This window comes from Meleagris gallopavo, chromosome Z, assembly GCF_905368555.1.
Source record: "Meleagris gallopavo chromosome Z, MGAL_WU_HG_1.1, whole genome shotgun sequence".
NCBI lineage: Eukaryota > Metazoa > Chordata > Aves > Galliformes > Phasianidae > Meleagris > Meleagris gallopavo.
This window is the reverse complement of record NC_139435.1, coordinates 16884256-16905563: the sequence shown is the minus strand read 5'-3', so window position 1 is coordinate 16905563 and position 21308 is coordinate 16884256. Positions and strand designations below refer to the sequence as shown.

Here is a 21308-nt window from a genome sequence, read left to right as displayed (position 1 = left end):
CAAAAGTGCTATTTGTAGTGCAAAAACAAAAAACCTACGGAATCATAGGAGTGACCTTAATGATTCTATCAGACTACGAATGTATTTCTTTTTTCTTTTTTCTTTTTTCCCTTGTAATGCAGACAGCACTCAATTTATGTTGATACTCCAGCTGAGATTCTTTCTGTCACTTCTTAGCTTTTCAGCTGTTTTTCTATCTCTTCCCTTTTTCTCATTCTTATTCTTTTTTTTCTTTAATATAATGTTGCTGATCTTGGTGCATTCTTTAAACATCTTGCACATCCCAAACATTATTGGCATGGAATATTTATACCACATAAACTGGCAGCCTTGAGAAATAGATTTTATTGCCATTTCTTTTATTTAATGCAGATTACATGAAGAGTTGCCATGCAGAGGCTTCAAATAAACGAAAGGTAGGAATTACATTTTGATTTGACACTTGGTCAGAAGTACTCATCCATGTAAAGCTCAGTTTGAATGCGCAACACAAGGAAGCTGAAAGCTTGAGTCACAAATGAACTCCATAGCTTTGTAAACTACAAAAGCTGTTCTAGCAAAGTGCGTATTTCAAAGCTAGATTTTGTTGCACAGTCACAAAGTAGGAAACAGTTTGGTCAAAACTCGTTCTGTAAGTCTCCGCCTATGGTTTTCCTTATCCACTGAAGGTACTGGTTTGTGATTAGAGTGTAGACACCAGGACCATCAGGAATACCACATCCTTCTGGTTTCCCAAAAGAAGTGATGCCTTTCATCACATTATTGCATATTAAAGGTCCACCTGAATCCCCCTGAAGAAAAAGGACAAAAATTGTCATTCAGATTTACAAAAACTACAAAATTTATCCCTTACATGAAAATTAGCGTGGTAGAAATAAATATGTAGACAATGTCTTTTTTTTCCCTCTACCTTCCCACCACCCCCTCCTCCAGAAGTTAAATTTATTATTAACAAAAAATAACAATAAAAATAAGACGTCAGTGTAACCTTTTGCTTGTGAGTAAAATGAATATAGATCTGTGCTAAGATACATCCAGTATTTTTGAAAGTGAAAATCCAGATTTATTTTATTTTAAGGATTAGAAAAAAAAAGCCCTAGTAAATTCACTCTTTCATGGTATTATTCCTTCTGGAACTGTAGGTAGGAATATACCATGCAAAAACTACTACTTCATGTTGTATTTTTAATATAGTCAATGTGGATAATGCCAATAAATATACTTACTTGACACGAGTCTGCTATTCCTCCCTTAGAACCTGCGCATATCATGTTATTTGTTATACGAGGATTGTTATTGTAATGTTTCTTGTCATTGCAGATTTTTCTACTGATGACAGTGATGTTAACTTCTCTCAAGGTATCAGACAGGTGTTTTTTCATGTAATACTCAGTTTGCCCCCATCCTGCTACTCTACAAGTTGTTCCTGGTTTGAGATCATCACCAGAGGTAGGCAGGGGAATGACTTTCACAGCGTTATTAATTTTTGCTCTTTTCTTAAGCTGTAGAAGATAAGGAAAATAATTTTTATGAGAGAGAGACTGACAGAGATCTCTGCATGTTAATCATTGGATCTTTTTCATTGTGGAAATGAGGGATTACTGCAAACCTTTTTTGAGATTTGTGTTTGTGATGCAATTTATGTAATCAGTGTGATAATGTAGGAATAAGGAAAATGAATATCCATTTTCCAATGAAAATCCATTCAACTGCTGAAATATTTGCTCCAAAAACCTTGTTTCTCTTCTGTGGCACCCCCAAGCATTAGGAGATATCTGTACATAGGGAATCTAAGCCTTTTTTTATAGGACAAAAAAGCAGCAATAAATGACACTGGCAAGAATGAGAATCAGAGAAGTTAGAAATTCTTAATGGAACTATCTTTCAGTTAAAATATTATGTTTTTTATCCCAATTATTTTTACATCTGAAATATCCTGCTTTCTGTGAATATTTAGTATTTCATTGAAAAGCCAGAAAAGCTTGGCCAAACTGCAGAGTTTTTCTACTGCTAGTACTAGCATATATTGCAGGAATTGTTGTGTGCCTTGGTCTGCAGTGCATCCCCAGTTTCTCAGTCAGCTGGATTTGCAGACCAGTCTGCATCACTTCAAGAAACAAGAAACTCCCATCTCTCTTCCTCACAAGAATGAAAAATCTAGTTAATCACAGGAGATGTGTATTCCTTTAGTGGTGTGTAAATAAATCTATACCTTCAGCAGCATAATGTCATGTTCCTTTTCTCCTGGACAGTAGTCTGGGTGGCGAATTTCTTTTGCAATCTTAATAACCTGTTTTTCTTTTTCCCTTTTTGTCTGTGAATGGGCTCCAAGAATAACTTCGCCTCTTTTCCTGAGAAGAAAGGTAACATGGTTAGTGGGATTCACCTGCTGTAAGTCCTTAATTCCTTGCTGTGGTGTTGCTGTAAGTCTCTTTTTTCAGTCCTGTAAAGGAACAGTAATTTATAAGAATGTAGAAGATTATCTTGTTTTCACAAGTAGTTTAGAAAAATTGTCAGTGAATCACAATTGATGCTATTCTACTTGTACCCTCCCAGCGACTGACAGGGTTTGGGTCCTTGACTCAGAAGCTGTCCCTGCTGTTTCCCTTGGGAGCTCGATGTCTGCTGCTTCATCTGGATGGTGAAGCTTGTCTGAGTAGCTGCGCAGCCTGGTCCTCAGTTGCCTCTTGCTATAGCAACCAAAACTCTGAGGAAGTGATTGCTGCTGTTCCTTCAGCTATGAACAGCTGTGTGAGTGCTGCCTGACCAATTTTAAATTAATTATGTAATGTATTTTTTTTTAATGAGATCTCATCCAGGATCACTGTTCACTATATGTTGATTCCACAGCTTTTGGACCTTATGCTTTTTTTGTAGTAGATTCCAGTTATCTCTCTGCTTGGCTGGTGGCAGAATAAATGGTTACAAGGTTCTGATAGGCACAGTCCAGTGATTCACTGTCCCTGTGTGAGGTCTGGCTCAGCAGCAGCTCCAGTTCTCCCAGCAAAGGCAGTGGGTGGGTCGTGAGATTTAAACCTCACATCTCGCCTGGCAGGGAGAGCGTGCAAGGCCAAAGATGACCATCCATGTCTTGAGTCAGACAGGAAGAAGCTAACATAATTTGTAAAGCCTCTAAATGTCTCCTGTCATCTGCAGGATTTTTTGCTCCTTTATAATTATGAGCTGTCTCTTTCTGTAATGAACTCTGTGTCTTTTATAGAATAAAATTACAAGAACTTGTTTCTGTTTTATAAGCAGCTATCTAGACTGGCCAGTCCTCTGGCCAAGTGTACTGTTTGAGAGAACAGGCATAGATCTTTCCCCCAAATTCACAATTTCAGCATTATTATTCTGTGCTTTCCTGCGACAAGTGACTCGTAAAATATCTTTGAGAAACACTGAACATCTGTGTACCTTCTTATATTATTTTTTACTCACCAAAACATGGTTGTCACTGTAAGTTTAAAAACTTGATCGTGATAATGCTAAATGCACTAGACTACCAGGGACATGGACTTTTTTTCTTAAGAGAGAAACTGGGTACTCACTAATGTCCAAATTAGAGAAGCAACTTACAGAATGCAGTGAGCAGCTGTTAACACCCAGTTTGGCTTGATCAAAGCTCCTCCACAAAAATTTTTTCCTCTGAGCATGGCCATAAATGGTCTCGAGTGTGGTGTTACTTCACGTCCTCCGACGATATCCACGCACAAATCTAAAAATAAAAGTAGGCCAGAATACACACAGCTGGGCTGCAAAGCACTGTGAACTCTTAGAAAAGTACATTTAACATAATTATGACATGCAGGAACGTACATGTTGCTATGCAGGATAGGCTTTAAAAAGTGCTCAGCAGTACTACTTACGTGTTTTTCAGTGGCATTAAAATAAGGTTACTGGCATGAATGTTGAGGAAAAAGAGAACAACCTAAGTGTTATTGATCTTGCACAGGTTTATTTTCCTGAAGTTCTCTGATATGGTTAATTTCTCAGCTTCCATTGTAAGAAATCCAGACTTCCCACTAGCTACATATTGTGCAGTGCCTGTCTTGTATGAACCCTTGGCAATTGGGCTATAAAGGGTAAGTTACATTAGATGAACATGCTTTTCAAGAGAACAGAAAATCAAGAGAATCATCTATGTATATGCCTGTAAAGTGAATGATTGAAAATGGCTATATTAATTTATCTGAACTCTTCCAAACAGTTTGTCCTCTGTGCAGTTTTAATTATTATTATCCATTCAGAAATGATTTTGTTTGTATGAAAGATCAAAGACAAAAAGAGAGAGAAAAAGACATCATAATTTTAACTTTAATAGTAATTGCAGCTATTTTATGCTAATACATTCTGCTTAAATGGAACTCAGTATGTCAATGTTTACCTTCAAAAGGATCAAACTGTGCACTTACCTCCAGGAATTATCAGGAGAATGATGGTAGCAGAGGTGGACAGAGTGAAAAAAACACCCATGGTGTCTGCCTGATGTCCTCCCCTATTCACTCTTTGATATATATCTGAACAAAAAGGATGTGGGTTTTACTTTTCCTCTTAAGGACATTTGACATCTGTAACTGTGAAAAAACAGTAAGACCTTCTTAAATATATAGCTCACAGCTATACATTCACAGAGAAGTGTGAATAAGACATCATGTCATCTGTTGTGGTGTGAAGACAATATCTCCCTCTTCATGTTCTCTCTGTAGCATTAGCAGAGAGCTAGTATGAGTGCTGAAGTGAGACCTTGCAAGTCACTACCTGTCTGCTTACACACTGGAACTCATCTTACATAAGTGTGAGTTTGATTTTGTGGCTTACTTGAAGATCTTTAGTTCCATTCTAGACACCTCAGGGCAATCTGCCTAAGCTTGAGTACCCAGAGGATAAAGACCTCACAGGTGTCTGATAAGCAAAGGGAGACCATACCATCCTGTCCCAGCTCACGTGCCTTAGTGTCTGCAGTTTAATTTTAAATGTTAATTGCTGAAGTCTACCTGGTCAATATATTCAAGGGATCCTACAGAGATATTCAGCAGATCAGTTGCTAGGGAACTGTTTACTTGAATTGAATTACTCTGGAAGCTCTGCTAACTTCATTAGTTGGATCTCCACTAGCTGAAATAGGAGAAAATGTGCTTTTCTTACAGGTAGGCATCTGAGTGAGACACCTGCACATGCCTTTTTTGTGGATCTGGTTCCAACCTCTGAAATGAGGAGAAAGGAATCCCAGCCCACTTCCCATTAGAAAGTTACCTGTGCTATTCAGGAATGCCTCATGGCCAAGGAATTGGATATTTGCTCCTTTCAGCATCTGATCTTTTCTTATTACCTTTATACTTGGTGAACTTCTGTGCAATATGGTTTAGTGGTCTACAGCAAAGTGTTTAATGCCATGTAAAGTGTTTTAAGCAGTCTTATGTCTAACTGACCTTTAGCTGCTGGCATGTAAGGCCATGCTACTCCTGTAGATGCCATGTCATTTCTCCAAGCCCTGTGCAGTTGACAAGAAAACACACGGTATCTCAAATAATAGAATCATAGAACCATAGAATCACAAGGTTGGAAAGGACCTGCAAGATCATCTAGTCCAACTATCCTCTCACCACCATTGCTACCACAATCCCCTAAACCATATCTCGCAGTTCCTCATCCAGACACCTCTTGAACATTGCCAGGGATGGCGACTCCACCACCTCCCTGGGCAGCCATTCCAGTGCCTGAGCACTCTCTGAAAGAAAAAGTTCTTCCTTATGTCTAACCTAAACCTCCTCTGGTACAACTTGCGGCCATTTCCTTGGGTCCTGTTTGTAGCCTGGGAGAAGAGACCAAACCCCTCTCCATCACAACCTCCCTTCAGGAAGTTGTAGAGTGCAATGAGGTCTCTCCTGAGCCTCCTCTTCTCCAGACTAAACAATCCCAGCTCCCTCAGTCGCTCCTCATAAGAGCGGCTTGTGCTCCAGACCCCTCACCAGTTTCGTTGCCCTTCTCTGGACACGCTCCAGGGCCTCAATGTCTTTCTTGCAGTGAGGGGCCCAAAACTGAACACAGTACTTGAGGTGCGGCCTCACCAGTGGTGAGCACTGGGGGATGATCATCTCCCTGCTCCTGCTGACCACACTATTTCTAATGCAGGCCAGGATGCCATTGGCCCTCTTGGCCACCTGGGCACACTGTTGGCTTATGTTCATCTGAGCATCAACCAACAGGTTCCTTTCCTCTTCACAGTCATCCAGCCACTCAGCACCAAGCCTATAGCGCTGCATGGGGTTGTTGTGGCCAAAGTGCAGGACCCAGCACTTGGCCTTGTTGAACCTCATCCCATTCACCTCAACCCAGCGATCCAGCTTATCTAGATCCCTCTGTAGGGCCTCCCTACCCTCAGGCAGATCAACACCACCTCCCAACTTGGTGTCATCTGCAAACTTACTGAGGGTAAGTACACTCAATCCCTTCATCTAGGTCATCAATAAAGATATTGAACATGATAGACCCCAGTACTGACCTGTGGGGGACACCACTTGTAACAGGTCACCAGCTGGTCTTAACTCCATTAACCACTACCCTCTGGGCACGACCCTCTAGCCAGTTCCTTACCCAAAGAAGGGTATACCTGTCCAGGCCACGGGCAGCCAGTTTCCCCAAGAGAATACTTTGAGAAACCGTGTCAAAGGCTTTGCTGAAGTCTAGGTAGACTACAGCAACAGTCTTTCCCTCATCTACCAGTCTGATCACCCAGTCGTAGAAGGAGATGAGGTTGGTCAAGCATGACCTGCCTTTCATGAACCTGTGCTGGCTGATGTCTTGGAATGCCTAGTTTCAGGCAACTGATCTGACTTCTGAAAACTAAATAAATGTTATTGGAGGCTTGCAGGCACAAATCCTTCCTTTCCAAATACATACCCACTTATAACAGTATCTTTCATCAATATTAAACTGGAATTTAGATATTTTATTAACTGACTGTATTCATCAAAGATCCACTGTCACACAGCCTGATAGGTTTCTGGATGACTTTAGCCTCATAGCAGTCTGTCTGCAGGAAGCTTTTGTGTGCTGGCTGTGTCACGTCTTTGAGCTCAGTTGGCTCAGCTTGATGTGTTTTTTACCCATGTATGACCTAACAGCTGATAAATATTTACCATTGTCCTCCCGTCTGTGCAGAGGGTAGTTGTTGGTGATTTCTCTGAAGAGGGTAGAAGTGGAGTTTTTTTTAGAGATTGCAGAGCTCTTTGAGATTACTATAGCACAATGGAGACATGATTACCTATGTGACATGGCAGTAGATCCATGCACTGCAAACCGTACCAAGCTTTTAGTTTTCTTTCAGTTTTCTCCTAACTACCTGCACATATAACCCCAATAACTATCAGCACTGTTAACATCCTTTTTTCAGTGCTTTCCTGCACACAATATTAGCAAGTGACATAGATACCCTTATTTCACTTATCATTTGTAGATAAATAGATGTCAAGGGCTGACAGCATTTTAATAGGAAGTCTTACCATGCATTCTACAAGTCAGATCTGCTTAAACTCATACAACTACAGTGATTCAACCTTAGATATTCTTTTATGAGGTGTGATGTCTAGAAAAGAAGAGGTTTGAAAAGTGTCATCTTATGTTTACCTGATCTATTTTCAAGAAAAACTATTTGGGAAACATAATACCAAATGTTCCCAGATATTTCCAGGCTACTCTATGCCTATTATATGAAAACAAATCTTCTGTAATCTGTTCATATTTATTTCAGACTATTTTATATTGACGGTTAGAGTTAAGAATATGCTATCTAGACTTCTGTTTGATAACAACTGACTGCTTTCTTCACAAGCTCTTACTCCCAGGTTTGACTGCATAGTTATTAAAGATCAGATTGACAAGCAGACAATCACTTTAGTAGTTTCATACTCAAATACTACTCTTCAGGTTTTAACTCATTAAATGAGGCTGAAGAATTGTAATTTTTTCTAGGGCAAGCAAGTTGGCTGGGCTTCTTTGACTTTGGCAGTAAGTTAGTATATGGTCAAGTTTAGATTATGGTATTCTGTGTATAAAGGGAGGAAGCCTCAGAACAAAAATGCCATCTCTGTAGAGTGCATCATCAATTTTTTTAGTAGCTCCTCTGCTGCATAAGCAATTGGGTATCAAGAGGTTTGACAAATGTAACAAAAAAATGTTCTGCTCTTTCCCCCACCTTGCCCACAAGATACAGTCACTCCCTCGGCAGAAATCACAGTACAAGATAAAGAACAAATCAGTCCAGATGCTCTTTCTAGCCTTTGACTCTGAGGAAGTTTCCTATGGGCATTAAGCATGGGTCAATGGGTTGCTCTATTCTGACTGTGTCAAACACTTCTCTGATTCTTATCTCATACTGAGTTTCCCCAGTAACTATGCTCCGTTTTCATTCCTGCTGCTTTTTGTGCTGCTTTGGATGAACATAATACAATTTTAGGGGACCATTTCAGGATGCCAATTTAGACCTCAGCCCTACGCCTTACAGAACCTCCAGTTGCCTGAGCTGAGGAGGCATGGAAGGGAAGGGAGGACAGGGGAGTGGTGCAGAGCAGGCAGCCACCAGGAGCACAGTGTCTTCTCTGACTCTCCCTATGCTGCTCCAGACCCAGCCAACCCCAGTGTGTCACTGTTATTGGCCACATCTTTGGCCAAATTCCGATAAATTTTTGGAGACTTGCTGGGAAAGGCAAAGAACATAGGCTGGGAAAATCTTGAGACTGTGGTAGAGACAGCAGTATCGCAGTGCAAAGAAGATGGAGATGGCAGGGCAGCTCTGCAGCATTCCCACCCAGTCTTGTCTCACCTGCCCATCCTGCCTGCAGCTCTTTCAGGCTTAGGTTGATGGGATGTTCCTGGGGAGCTCTTCAACCTCCCCTTAACCATGCTCTAAAAATTGCTCAGAGGAAATTCTGGAGTGGGAACTGGCATGTAGAAAGTCTCCTTGGGCCATGATGTGGTACAAGATCGTTTCTCTTGTACCTAGTTCAGGTTGGCAAATGCTTAGAGGTGACAGACACAGATCAGATATACCCAGAAGAATATCTAATTTCAACTCACATAGAGCACACTTCAGCTCTTCTTGAAGCACAGTTAACAACACTTTTTAATAGATTGGCTCATTGATTAAAGCACTTCCCTAGAAACTGGGAGACTTCCTTTTTACTTCAAAACCAGCCAGCCTCAGAAATAGAGCTTCCTTTGTTTTTCTGGGATTGCTCCTGTGTGGAAAGAAAATCGGGATCTAAATTTTCTCCTGCCCCTCTTTGTATTTCTGGAGGATGTCAGCATGAGTGTCACTCTAGACAGCTCCATCCTTCCACTGTGCATATATCCAGAGTTTTTTTCTTGGTCTTCACTCATACCTGAAGAGGGCAACACTAAAACTCTGTTCTGTGCCCAAGCTCTAGCTGATCAGTCCTCCACAACACAAAGGACTGCACGAAGTAGCCACCATGTACTGCTGGCTCTCCCTGCAAACTTGTTAATTATGCAGTAAATTCTGAGAGAGTGTAGTGTGGGCTACTTTTATTCTTAGCCAGTTGGTGTGGTCACTCCTGCTCTGGCATTGGGTCTTGGCAAGATGGGGTCCTGTGTATGGCGATAAGAGTTGAAGAGTGAGATATGATTAAGCTAACTGGAAGAAGTTGGGATTTTTTATCTTTCCTTGAATGGGATGATCTTCTGATCTTCTGAACAGCCTAGCATTCTCTGTGGCAGCTGGAATCTCAGATCATGGAAATGGAAGTTAGCATAGTGTAGGAAATAGTAACATTTGCTTTGTAGTGTCTAGCCATACATTATTTACTGATCTTAATACTCATTGTGCTACCCATTTTCAATTTTATTCAGCCTGACGTTATTTCTTGCCCTTAACACCCTTTTCTGCTCCGAATGCCTATTTCACTTTCCCCTCTGCTTCTACTGTCGTCTTTTCTGCCTCAGCTGTGTGCAAATATAAAGACTTATTTTTGTCTATTTGCTGTGCAATGTCACAGAATAATTTAGCAGCATTAGTAGAAGTAGTTAATTTAGGGAGTCCTCAACCAATGTAACCTTTACAAAATTGTATGTACATGGCAGAATACATCAGGTATTATGCTGCAGAAATATACGGGTCTTCTCCTGCTTGATCACAGTATGAAGCTGCTATCAGTCACTTATTGTTAGGACAAAGCCATAAAAACTTGTAAGTCATCATGTCTTAAAGACCCCGCAGACAAAAGAAATTATTTGCAGATGTAATCTCCAGTGTGTGAATAATCTCAAGATTATTTTGAGAATGGAGAGTGATTTTGGGGTACCTAGAGCTGTATCTTTGTAAGATAAAGTAATTTGTTTTCACTTAAATGAGCTTGGGAAGAGTTTTCTGAAAAAAAAAAACAACAACGTGTTACATAGTGTTGCATTGTGTAATGCTTTAAAATTTTATAGTAAGATTCTGTGCTATAAGTGTCTCAGTTCTAATCTCATTCAACAATCTGCAGAGCTGCTATTTTCTCTCAAGTAAGAGCTAGATAAGTTGGGTTGGTTACATTTCTGATTCTTTCTAATGGTGCTTAAGATGATAGCAGGTTTTTTATGTGGCAATGTGCTCTTTCTTGTAGTGGTTTACCAACAAGATATGCAAAGTGTGCGTACAGAAACAGGGGTGAGCAGTAGAAAAGTCTATCTCACCACTGTGTCTGTTAATCTTTTATTTGGTGACTACTGATAAATAATTTTATTTGCATTTGAGTCCTGCTCACTGTAGGAGTTTGTACATCTGAACCCTGCTTCCACAAAAATAACTGCTAAGAAAAAAACTGCAGTGCCCTTAGTATGTATAGTTGGTATTATGTATTAGGTACTCCTATGCTACCAGCTCCAGATTTCTGCCAGTTCTCAGTGAAGCCTTTTCAAGTGACTCTTCTACTTCTTGTCTCATTCATTCATTTGCTCTTCTTTAAAGAGTTGTTGAATTTTCTGATGTAGTTAGGTTTTATTATGCATTTATCACATATAGTTTCTTAGCACTTGTTTTCTAGCGTAAGACCTGTGTGCTGAAGTTCCTGTGAGATGTGAACTGATGAATGCTATGGACTCAGGGACAGGCGGGTTTTAAAGAAATCTGAAGAAAGAAGCTAAAGAAGCAGAGCAGAGTTGCAGTTAATATGATATTATCGAGGATGTGAAGGGAAACTTCAAGAGGAGGAGTCTCTCATCAAACCTCTTAACCACTATATCCTGTAGGAAACATTTAAATAGAAAGGTTCTCTTAATTTGCATCAGTAACAACAGCTATGACCAGCCACCTATTAGCTCTTTTTCTCTCTGTAATTGCTATTATCCTACCCCTGAGATGTAAGAAGTGTTCCAAGAATGAAAATATCCTAATTCATGCTTGCTCTGGCTAGGAAACATAACTTTTGTTCTATTGCCTTTCAGATGGCTGCAGTGACATTAGTGGTGGACACTGCGTGCGTGCCCATTCCCGACCCTTCATGGCTGCCATCCAGATAAAGAATACAACTGTGTGTGGAGGGGTTCTTGTGAGAAAGAAGTGGGTTTTGACAGCAGCACATTGTGAGTAAGTAACTTATACTGTGGTGTTCATAGCTCTTCACTGAGGTGGGCCATGATATTCAAGCCTATAAGTAAACAAAGGTAGATATTGATTTTTTTAAGGGTTGATAAAAGCTGGAATTTTTTCACCTAGCATACTTGGGAACTTTTATTCTGCTTTGGGTTGTTTTGTTGCTTTGATCTGCTTAGTGTTCTGTTATCTGCATTGGTCAGATCCTGACAGTGCTGGAAGATACTGACTGTGCTGTTAAAAGAGCAAACTCATTATCATGCATTTGAAACAGCAGTGTCTTAGAGAAGGGGACATACCACACAGTGCTTAAACAAAGCTGTGTGCATGGAACTAGATTTAAGAACACTCTGAGCTGAAGCTGAATTAGATGGAAACAACATTCCCTTTCAATTTAAGTGTCCTTTCTGGGCCTGTAAAAACTCAGATGCTTGCAAAAAATGCCAGAGCAGCAATTACGACAAGGAGGTGCATCCTTTTGGTGATCCAAATGTGGATTCGAGCACCTCTTCCTCGGCTGGATATGCTGAGCACAGATGTTGGAGGGCTGGCTCAGAGTGAGGGACATCTAGTGTTCATGTTAGGAAGTAAAAGTCTTCTGTTTCGGCTAAATCATGTTATCTAAATCATATTTTGCTCCCCAGATATTTTTTTTCCTGTATTTTAAGTAATGGAAAGCAAGACAATCATAAGAAACCTGTGGACATCTGACCTTCTCAAACACAGCAAGGGCAGCTTGGCCAGCCTCCATCATTAATCTGAAATAGAGCACAGGGGTTCCTTCTGAGAAAATAAACTTCCACAGTGCTTCACTTAAGTCATGCTTGGTTGCTTTAAAAAAACAAAAAAAAAGGTAGAAATATTCAAACATAGCATGTGTTGTTTTACACATTTACAAAACAAAATCCTGACCTTCCGCTTTGGAATTAAGTTATATTCTTGTGGGAATCTTTGACTCTTCGTGGTTCAAGATATCCAGTCAGTTACAGTTGTAAAAATTTGTATTTGGAGCTAATCACAGGGAAGGGCACTGGCTGTCTCTGGTCTTGCTGATTGGATGAGTCTAATCACTGATTTGGTTTTGTAACAAAAGTTTGAGCCAACTTTGAATCTGTATAATTGTGGGGAAGTGAAACAACATCTGTTTGGTCTCTTCCTGAGGTGTACCAAGAAAGACGTATTTGAATAAATGTTTCTGATGATATTCAGAGAGCTTGGGGGAGAGGGAGATCTGAGTTGCTTAACTTCTGCTATCTGTTGGCAAAACTGGACATGAAACTTTCTGGGTTTTGGCAGTCTTCCTTTATGTCTTGAGCTAGACAACATTCGCCCTTCTTCCTTGATGGACTGAACCTTGAATTTAGTGAAGGACAACTTTATTATTAATATTAACAAAGCTCACTTTATGAGGACACTCATTTCTATGCATAATGTTCATAATGGTTACTGAGTATTGATGTGTATACTAACTTCTCACTGATGTCATTAAGACAGCCTTTATCCTATAACCAGGCATGTTTCTTTCTTTGCAGGATTAGATCATGTGACCACAGGTATCCATAAAAATCTATTTGAAGGTCATCAGTAACACTAATCCTTGTGCAGGTGGTCCTCCCTAAAAAATAAGTAGGCTTTTTTGTAATAACTCTAAACTGTGGAGTCCCCTTAAAGTCAGTTATCTTACAGTTATTTTTAGCAAATAACATTTACAATTAAGAAATGTTAGTACAAGGAATGAAGAAATGTTTGTAGAGGAAAACACAAGCTCATGTTAAAATGTCATAATGAACTATATCCTTTCTATTTTTAATCAAGTTGTTGTAAAATTAGATTGTTAATTTTGTGTTACACAAATTCTGTTTATCTGTAGAAATGTTGCTTTTGTTCTTATTCCTTATTCCTTATTTCTTATTCCTGCACTTCCTTAAATTATAGGAAGCAAAGATCGGATATTAGCGTTCTTCTTGGAGCCCATCAGGCATTCAAAGCTGAAAAAGAGCAACAGAGATTTAAGATCGTGCGCTTCTTTTCTCATCCCCAGTTTAACAGATCTTCAAAGGAAAATGATATAATGCTCCTCAAGGTACTGTTAATCACAACTGTATTATTACAAAAGAAATATTGTTAATGGTTGTTTTGGCTGTTCTGTGATATTGAAATGTACATTGTTTTGGTTGCTTATCAACATCACTGAGAACTGTGCTTTGGTTGTACAGATCTAGATGAAGTTACAAGATCTCTGGCAGGGATGACATTTTAAGGCCATTCTGTTGTAAAGATGCATTAACCATTCACTGCTACAACCCTTCTGAAAGTACAGAATAGATTACAAAATGGACATGAAACCTGTTCTTAATTATTAAGGGTGACCACATGAGGCAGAATTATGATAAAGACCTAGAATAGTTCAGCTCTAGGAACACAGAGCACATAATGAAGAAGGCTCAGGATACTGTGGAATGGAAAGATATCCTAGATTGTATAACCATCATCCTGTATGCCTTTATGAGGCAGAGATGTACAAATTTCCTGCATACCAGCTCCTGGATCAGCCTGGTCACATGGGGTAGGCATGGGTGTTTTGAATAGAGGGAGGCTTGTGTCTGTGCAGAAAATCTGCAGGTGGTCTGGAGAACTGGCTGTGGAGGACTGCCTCCCTGTACAGCAGTTTCAGTGTCAATCTAAAGCCCTCAAGAAAGGTGAGAGTTGTACATCATTTTGTCTGTATCTTTAGAAACTTCATGGCTTTTGTACAATGCCTAAGAAATCATGGATGGATTTTTATTCATTTATTCAAACTGTGCTTTAATGTTATGTTTCTGTTTGTAAGCAATATCGGGTTATTTGATGAGAATAGACACTATGCTAAAATGGATTACTAGAAAGTGTTATTTCTAGAGCTAACAGTTACATCTCTGTTCCAGAATGACAAAGATACCTTAAAATCCTTTGTCTGACTGTGACTCAGCAACAGGAACAATGTTAGAAGCAGGGCTCACCTCCTGTCACTACAGTTCTGTTCTGATGGAGTGCTTAGTGATTTGGGGTAAACCTTCTTTCTCAACAGCAACAGAGTTAATAATCCATAGGGATTTTTAATTAAACACGTAATTCATTACAGTACCATTTTAAAAAAGTATAAAGCTGGCATCTTGTAACTGACAGCTATTCAGCAAAACAGCAAAACATGTAAGCATCTGTGAAGTCAATTTACAGTACAGTGATCAAGTGTAAAATAGAAAGAATGCTCAGTTCAGTAGCTGCAAGTCCTTACCAAATGCACTGAGTATATGTGTTACTGTTTGCTGTATTTTCATTTACAGGCCAAAACTGACCTCTGCTGAAGGATGAATCTGTCAGATAAAGGCCGACAAAATACACATAGTTTGGATCATTTAAGCCCTTACTCTCTCAGATTTAAACTTATTTTTTCCTCAGCTGAGTCCTCTGCTGTCATGTCTAGTTGTTTACAATTTTTCTTTACATCTATGTTGCTGAGCATATTGCACAGTGCTTTGGGACTTTTCTGTTTGTCAGTTAAGTCTGATTTCAGCACAGTAGTTTAATGCAAGTGGGGTTATTGAATGGATGTAGATCCAACAATCTGACTCCTGCACAGGTTTTTAATTTTCTACAGTAATTGGAGGAAAATCTGGAATTGAATTCAGTAGTGCTGCCATAGACATGGAACCATCAGGAAAGTACTTCTGGATTTACAGAAGTGTGATTAAGTTCAGAATTAATTCCTAAATACTGAAAAGCGTTTTATTAGAAAGGAAAGTAGTGGTAAAAAGAGACCATGTAGCCAACTGAATTGAAGATTATACTTCCCATCCTTTCTGCATGAGAAAGATGTTTGTTTATTTTTTTTCAGCTGGATCGTATGGCAAATCTGAATAAGTATGTGAAATGTTTGTCCCTTCCCGACACTGATGAAGATATCAAACCTGGCTCAAAGTGCACAGTGGCTGGCTGGGGAGAAACATCTCCAGGAAAGCTGCCAAAATGTCTTCAGGAAGCAACCGTTAAAATTGTTGATAGAAAAGTCTGTGAGAGAAAATATAATAAAAACAAAAAAGTCTTGAATATAACCAGGAACATGTTGTGTGCTGGAGAGAAAACGAGATTTTCAAAGAGAGATGCTTGCACGGTAAGAAGCAGTTAAAAAGAGAAAGGGATGTGCTTTTAACTACCGTACTCCTTTCACTAGGAACAACAGTGTTGGGGAATTACCTCAGTTCACTGCAGATGCATTTCTTCAGATAAGCTGCTCTCCTCAGGTTTTGTTTATAACTAACGGACTGAAAGAGAACTTTCAGAATCTGAATTATCTGATCCTTTCCAGGTGCACATATCTGAACAATACAAAATTAAACATGCTTACACAAGCTGCACATGGCATTGCATATTTTTCTGGAGAGAGACAACCACACTGATCTTTCTTTCTGTTTTGTTTTAGGGAGACTCAGGTGGGCCACTCATCTGTGGCAGAAAATACAGTGGGATTGTTTCCTTTGGAGAAAAATGTGGAATAGGAGACAAGCCTGGAGTTTACACGCGACTGACTGAAAAATACATTGATTGGATAAAAAAAACCATTTCTCTTAACGAAGAGGCATGAGACAGGCAAGACAGCCCCAATAAATAGAGAGCTGTTCTTCAGAACTGGGTGCTGCCTTGGCGTGCCAACTTTACAAAGTGCTTCCTGACATTACACCTTTACAAATCACAGCTTTTTGTGTTAAAAATTAGCAAGATTCCCTTTTGTACAGACAATATTTGCTCATCTTCAGTATCTCTTCCTCTAGATAACTCAGTTTGTGATTTCACCCTGATATTTAGTGTGACTGGAAAGTGATAAGTCACCTTTTTCACTGTGGCTGTGACAGGACAATATTTTTGAATGTGTTTTCAATGAAAAATTCAGTTTTTGACTGATAGTGAATGAGACATCTGCTGAATGAGAAAAATTAGTAAAAAAAGCTTTGAATGTTCAAGTACTTCATTTTTACATTTTTAAAAAACCAAATACTTTAACTATTACTAAAAATTTCTTTAACTAGATTAATTTTCGGAACAAAAATATTAAGCCAGCAAACGTTTTTCCAATTTATCTTCCATAGATAGCATGAAAAAAGTGTAACTTTTCACTATAATGGGTGTAATTATACTTCTCTAATACCGTGTCTGTCTAACATCTAAAGAAACAGAAATTTTGCGATGAATTTCAACAGACTTCTAATAACAGTCTTACCTTCTGTGTTTTTGAATAAGCCTGTGGTTGGCTTGCTGTTTCCCATTCTCTTCTGAGCACTCTTGAGTTTCTTTCTTTCCAATTACTTGGAAGTGACAATTTACAGTTTCTGCAGTTCTTTTGTTATCACATTAATTTGCATGTATGCTGCGGATTTTGGGGTGATTCAGACATATGAATAAATAACTCCATGACATCAGCATACTGGCCTTGGTTATTGATCAGCAGCTTCATCACTGCATCACTGAACTGAGCAAAGGAAAGGTGTCTTGTGAATAGTATGTAGGTAAAGGAACAAACAGACCTTGCAAATGTGTACTGGTGATCTGTCGTGGTGTAGTGAAACTTACCTATGTGGTTTATTGAAGCTTCATCCTATTCACAGAATCACAGAATCACAGAATTGTAGGGGTTGGAAGGGACTTCTAGAGATCATCGAGACCAACCCCCCTGCCAAAGCAGGTTCCCTACACCAGGTCGCACAGGTAGGCGTCCAGGCGAGACTTGAATATCTCCAGAGAAGGAGACTCCACAACCTCCCTGGGCAGCCTGTTCCAGTGCTCCGTCACCCTCACCGTGAAGAAGTTCTTACGCACATTTGTGCAAAACTTCCTATGCTGCAGCTTATGTCCGTTTCCCCTCGTCCTGTCTCCACGTACCACTGAAAAGAGACTGGCCTCACCGCTATGGCCGCCACACCTCAGATATTTATAGACCTGGATCAGATCCCCTCTCAGTCGTCTTTTCTCAAGGCTAAACAGACCCAGTTCACTTAGCCTTTCTTCATTGGGCAGATGCTCCAGGCCCTTCACCATCTTTGTGGCCCTCCGCTGGACTCTTTCCAAGAGATCCCTGTCTTTTTTGAACTGGGGAGCCCAGAACTGGACACAGTACTCCAGATGAGGCCTTACCAGGGCAGAGTAGAGGGGGAGGATCACCTCCCTCGACCTGCTGGACACGCTCTTCTTAATGCACCCCAGAATGCCATTGGCCTTTTTGGCCACGAGGGCACACTGCTGGCTCATGGCCAACCTGTCGTCCACCAGGACGCCCAGGTCCCTCTCTGCAGAGCTCCTCTCCAGCAGCTCATCCCCCAGCCTGTATTGGTGCATGCAATTATTCCTCCCTAGGTGTAAGACCCTACACTTGCTTTTGTTGAACCTCATCCAGTTTCTTACTGCCCAGCTCTCCAGCCTGTCCAAGTAAATTCTCACTGAAGGTCGTGGCAAGATGTCGTTAAAAGATGCTGGTAGAACTGGCTTAGGTCAGGAACACAGAAATTGGGAAAAACTGGAACAAATGGGCTAATGATATAAGAGAGCAAAGAATAATATGCTGCTGTTCATACTTTTCATTTGGGAGGTCTCAAAGGATGCCACCGATAGTAATTTGTTTCTTCTACGTTTTTAAGTTAAATGACAGCAAGGATATCTTACTTCCTATCATTACAAGAGACTCTTTGCAGCCCCATAATGCAGTAATATTGGTAATTCATCTCCCAGAGACAAAAATTTTCCACACTAACTGTATTTTAGTTTCTGGTGGGCAGTAATCCCAGAATGGTTGAGGTTGGATGGCATCTCTGGAGGCCGTCTGATCCAAGCAGGTTGCCTAGGGTCACATCGTACATTCACAGAATTGATGCAGTGTGGAAGTCACAATCCAGCAGTTAATTCTGATTGAGCTATTGTGTATGCAATCTTCTGTAGCTCCTTCACTTCATTTAGAGCATCTCTTCCTCTTTGTGGTCATATAGAAGGTTGAAGGGCATTACTGCCAGGTCTCCAGCATGCTGCTAGATCTAACTGCCCCAGGAGCCTGCCCCGTCATGGGGCCCACAACCACAGCTGGGAGCCATGTAGCCAGGCTCACACACGTGCTTATGTCCTGGTCTGGATCCAGCCAATCCCAGGAGATATCTGTGATATATATAGCACGACCAGCAAACTCCCTGCTGTCTTCAGCCAGCACCAACATAGTTCTCATTGCAAGCCACAGCCAGCTCAACCACACCATCCTACAGAAACTAGACCCCTGATAAGCTAGAAACTGGGCAAACTCAGTCATTTCTGGCTAAGATTTTGGTTACCCCCATACTTGCTTATTAGGTCATTAATCATATGTGGCAAAGCTGTACTAAGTTCCAGTGGAGGGAAATGATACCTCTTAAGTGGCTGTGAATGTTGTGCACAGTGAGTCAATATAAAAAGTCAGATGGATTTCTGCCCGATAAGAGATCTTGTACTGAAGTCTTCAGTACATTTTGATGGCTACAATTTGAAGATTACTGCCTGTTCTCAGAACAAAACTCCCTAGTTCAACATCCAACCTGTGGCCCACATACTGCAGCAGCCCTGCCCAGCTGTCCTGCAGCCGCCCCTTGTCCCGCTCCATCGTAGTGGCAGATTTTCCATGCTGAGCGGCCAGGCAGCCAGGCACCCATTGCTCACAACGACCAAACGTCAGTGTGTAATTTGCACTGTCTGGGCTGAAACTGGGGCATGGGGAGGGCACAGTGCAATGCCAACCCACATTGTGCCAAATAGTATTAAGCATTTAGATATACTGACTATTCATGGTAATTGTGAACAAAAAATACGCAGCCTTGGTTTCCATTTTGATAAAGGAATTTGAGAACAGGTTTTGCAATTGCTGAAAAAAATCTATATTTGGTATAGTTCCAGCTTCATTTTCAGTGAACATAAGTAAATTTTTGAAGTGGAATGTATGAAGTGGAACCAGACATCCAACCAAAAAATCATGATCTTTGATTGTATCTCTTTATGTGACATTCATGAAACACTTCTTATCAAAGAAAAATATCCCTCGCTTCATAATCACACCTTATTCATGTCATCACTTTTTGGCAGTACGTACATTCGTGAACCACTGTTTACATTAACTATCCTGCATATTTTATATTTGATCCAAGACAATTCTTTTTCACTCAGCGTGACCTAGGCAAATCAAAAGGTTGGACACCCACGCCCTGTCTGGTACCTACACGAATTCTCTGTATGTTGCTATATGAGGATTAGAGTCTAGGAGTACATATACACACATGTACACATGGGCTTTATATGCACACACACTCACATGTGGCCACAAATGTAATATCAGACCTTGTGGTTGCTTATGTAAGACTGACAAATGGCCTGCATGCTTTTGGTTCCATGCATGTGGATGGATCAGTGCCTTGTCTTTCTGTGCAACAGCACAAAGACAAATGTTCACCTCTAGTAGTACTAGCATCCCATATCACAAAACAGCTTGTTCATGAACATCCAACATGCGGGTTCTCAAAACTGAATGTAGCCATGCAAAAGTTTTGTGAGCAGTCAACCCGCTCCACAGAAAAGCAAGATGATAAACATCTGTCTTGCAATAATGACTCAGATTCTCATGTTTGAGTGCTTGTCCACCAGCCCCTCTGGGTCACATGCTGTGTGTGCCAGGAGTGAGTTTTGAAGTGGGGATGCAAAATGCTCTGCAATTCTGCATTTTATTAGCAACGCTGAAAGCACACAGTGGAAGCACACACAGTTCTGCAACAAAGAATAGGTGCACATCTAGGAAACATGGAGTAATTTTAACTATACAGGTTGACCACAAGTGTCACTGCTGAAACCACTGCTGGCTGGTTCTCAGAAATGTTCTGAAAACAGGAAAGCCACAGAAAGTAGTTCCAAATACATCACGCTTCTGTAATAACAGAAATGCTTGAAACCTGACAAAAGTAATCTCACATTCTTAAGAAACTGGGAAGAGCTCATCTTCAGCAGATGGTGGTGCAGTTTACTGTACATTTACTGTTTCCAGCACAATATTTGCAGTTTCATTTTTCTTCAGAAGGAGAACTCTCTTCTTGTCTCTTTTACCCTGTCACACCCCAACACTAACCTCTAGTTTTGTGGGGTGTTCTTTTTCATATTACTCTCCAGTTTCCAAATACTACAAATACTGGTTTCTTGTATAAGATGAGTTCCCTCATAATAAGGTTTTTGTTATTTTTATCTTTATTGGAAATTCTGAGTAGATTAATGAAGTCTTGTGCCAGAAATCCTTCTGCCCTAGCCTGGGGCTAGACTCCGTCTACATTTGCACTTTGCAGCTTGTCTAAGTTTACTTAGTTTTTGCTTTTGTTTCTATATTTGCAACTCTTTCTGTTTTTACTGAGGTCTTTTAGTTAAGGGTGTTTCATAAGGAGCACGTGCTCAGCAGCCTGATGCTTTGCTCATAGCCTGTTACACAGGCACAAGGAGCATCTGTGAAGGCTGACCAGGCCATGCTCTGACATGACGTATGGCACTGACATATGATGTCTGGCAATGCAGTGGAGCAAACGATGCTGGCATATGGCTAACAGCTCTCTATCCAATAGAGGGGGCTGACAACTCATGTTCACATGTTGCATAGGGATGTAGGTGCTGGTTATATTCAGTCCTTAGCCAATTCTGCTGCCTC

General features: G+C 40.4%; 2 protein-coding genes across 4 annotated transcripts; one reads left to right on the top strand and one right to left on the bottom strand.

Moving 5' to 3' along the window:
• Nucleotides 1-330: 330 nt before the first annotated feature.
• On the bottom strand, nt 331-4562 carry GZMA (granzyme A). The gene is made up of 5 exons (XM_010725413.4): nt 4413-4562; nt 3577-3715; nt 2213-2351; nt 1227-1502; nt 331-791 (listed from the first exon to the last, which is right to left on the bottom strand). Exons 1-5 carry the CDS (start codon nt 4471-4473, stop codon nt 618-620), a joined length of 789 nt encoding a protein of 262 aa, XP_010723715.1. The 5' UTR covers nt 4474-4562; the 3' UTR covers nt 331-617.
• Nucleotides 2291-17043, top strand: LOC104914883 (granzyme K-like). 3 transcript variants are annotated; one of them, XM_085212961.1, is made up of 5 exons: nt 2291-2391; nt 11443-11584; nt 13526-13673; nt 15465-15740; nt 16050-17043. In XM_085212961.1, exons 2-5 carry the CDS (start codon nt 11499-11501, stop codon nt 16209-16211), a joined length of 672 nt encoding a protein of 223 aa, XP_085069087.1. In that variant the 5' UTR covers nt 2291-2391; nt 11443-11498; the 3' UTR covers nt 16212-17043. The 3 variants fall into 3 exon arrangements, with proteins under 3 accessions (XP_085069087.1, XP_019465938.1, XP_010723714.1); XM_019610393.3 differs by having other exon boundaries at nt 2345-2751; XM_010725412.4 differs by lacking the exon at nt 2291-2391 and adding an exon at nt 10986-11358.
• The last annotated feature ends 4265 nt before the right edge of the window (nt 17044-21308 follow it).

Bases quoted from the DNA above. Each gene is read 5' to 3' on its own strand.
- GZMA (XM_010725413.4), bottom strand. From the start codon at position 4,473: ATGGGTGTTTTTTTCACTCTGTCCACCTCTGCTACCATCATTCTCCTG. The intron at 2,352-3,576 runs GTAAGTTGCTTC...CTTTCTTCTCAG, and splicing joins ACAGCTGCTCACTGCATTCT to GAAAAGAGGCGAAGTTATTC. The intron at 1,503-2,212 runs GTATAGATTTAT...TATCTTCTACAG, and splicing joins ATGACATTATGCTGCTGAAG to CTTAAGAAAAGAGCAAAAAT.
- LOC104914883 (XM_010725412.4), top strand. From the start codon at position 11,298: ATGACCAGCCACCTATTAGCTCTTTTTCTCTCTGTAATTGCTATTATC. The intron at 11,359-11,442 runs GTAAGAAGTGTT...ATTGCCTTTCAG, and splicing joins TATTATCCTACCCCTGAGAT to ATGGCTGCAGTGACATTAGT. The intron at 11,585-13,525 runs GTAAGTAACTTA...CTTAAATTATAG, and splicing joins TTGACAGCAGCACATTGTGA to GAAGCAAAGATCGGATATTA.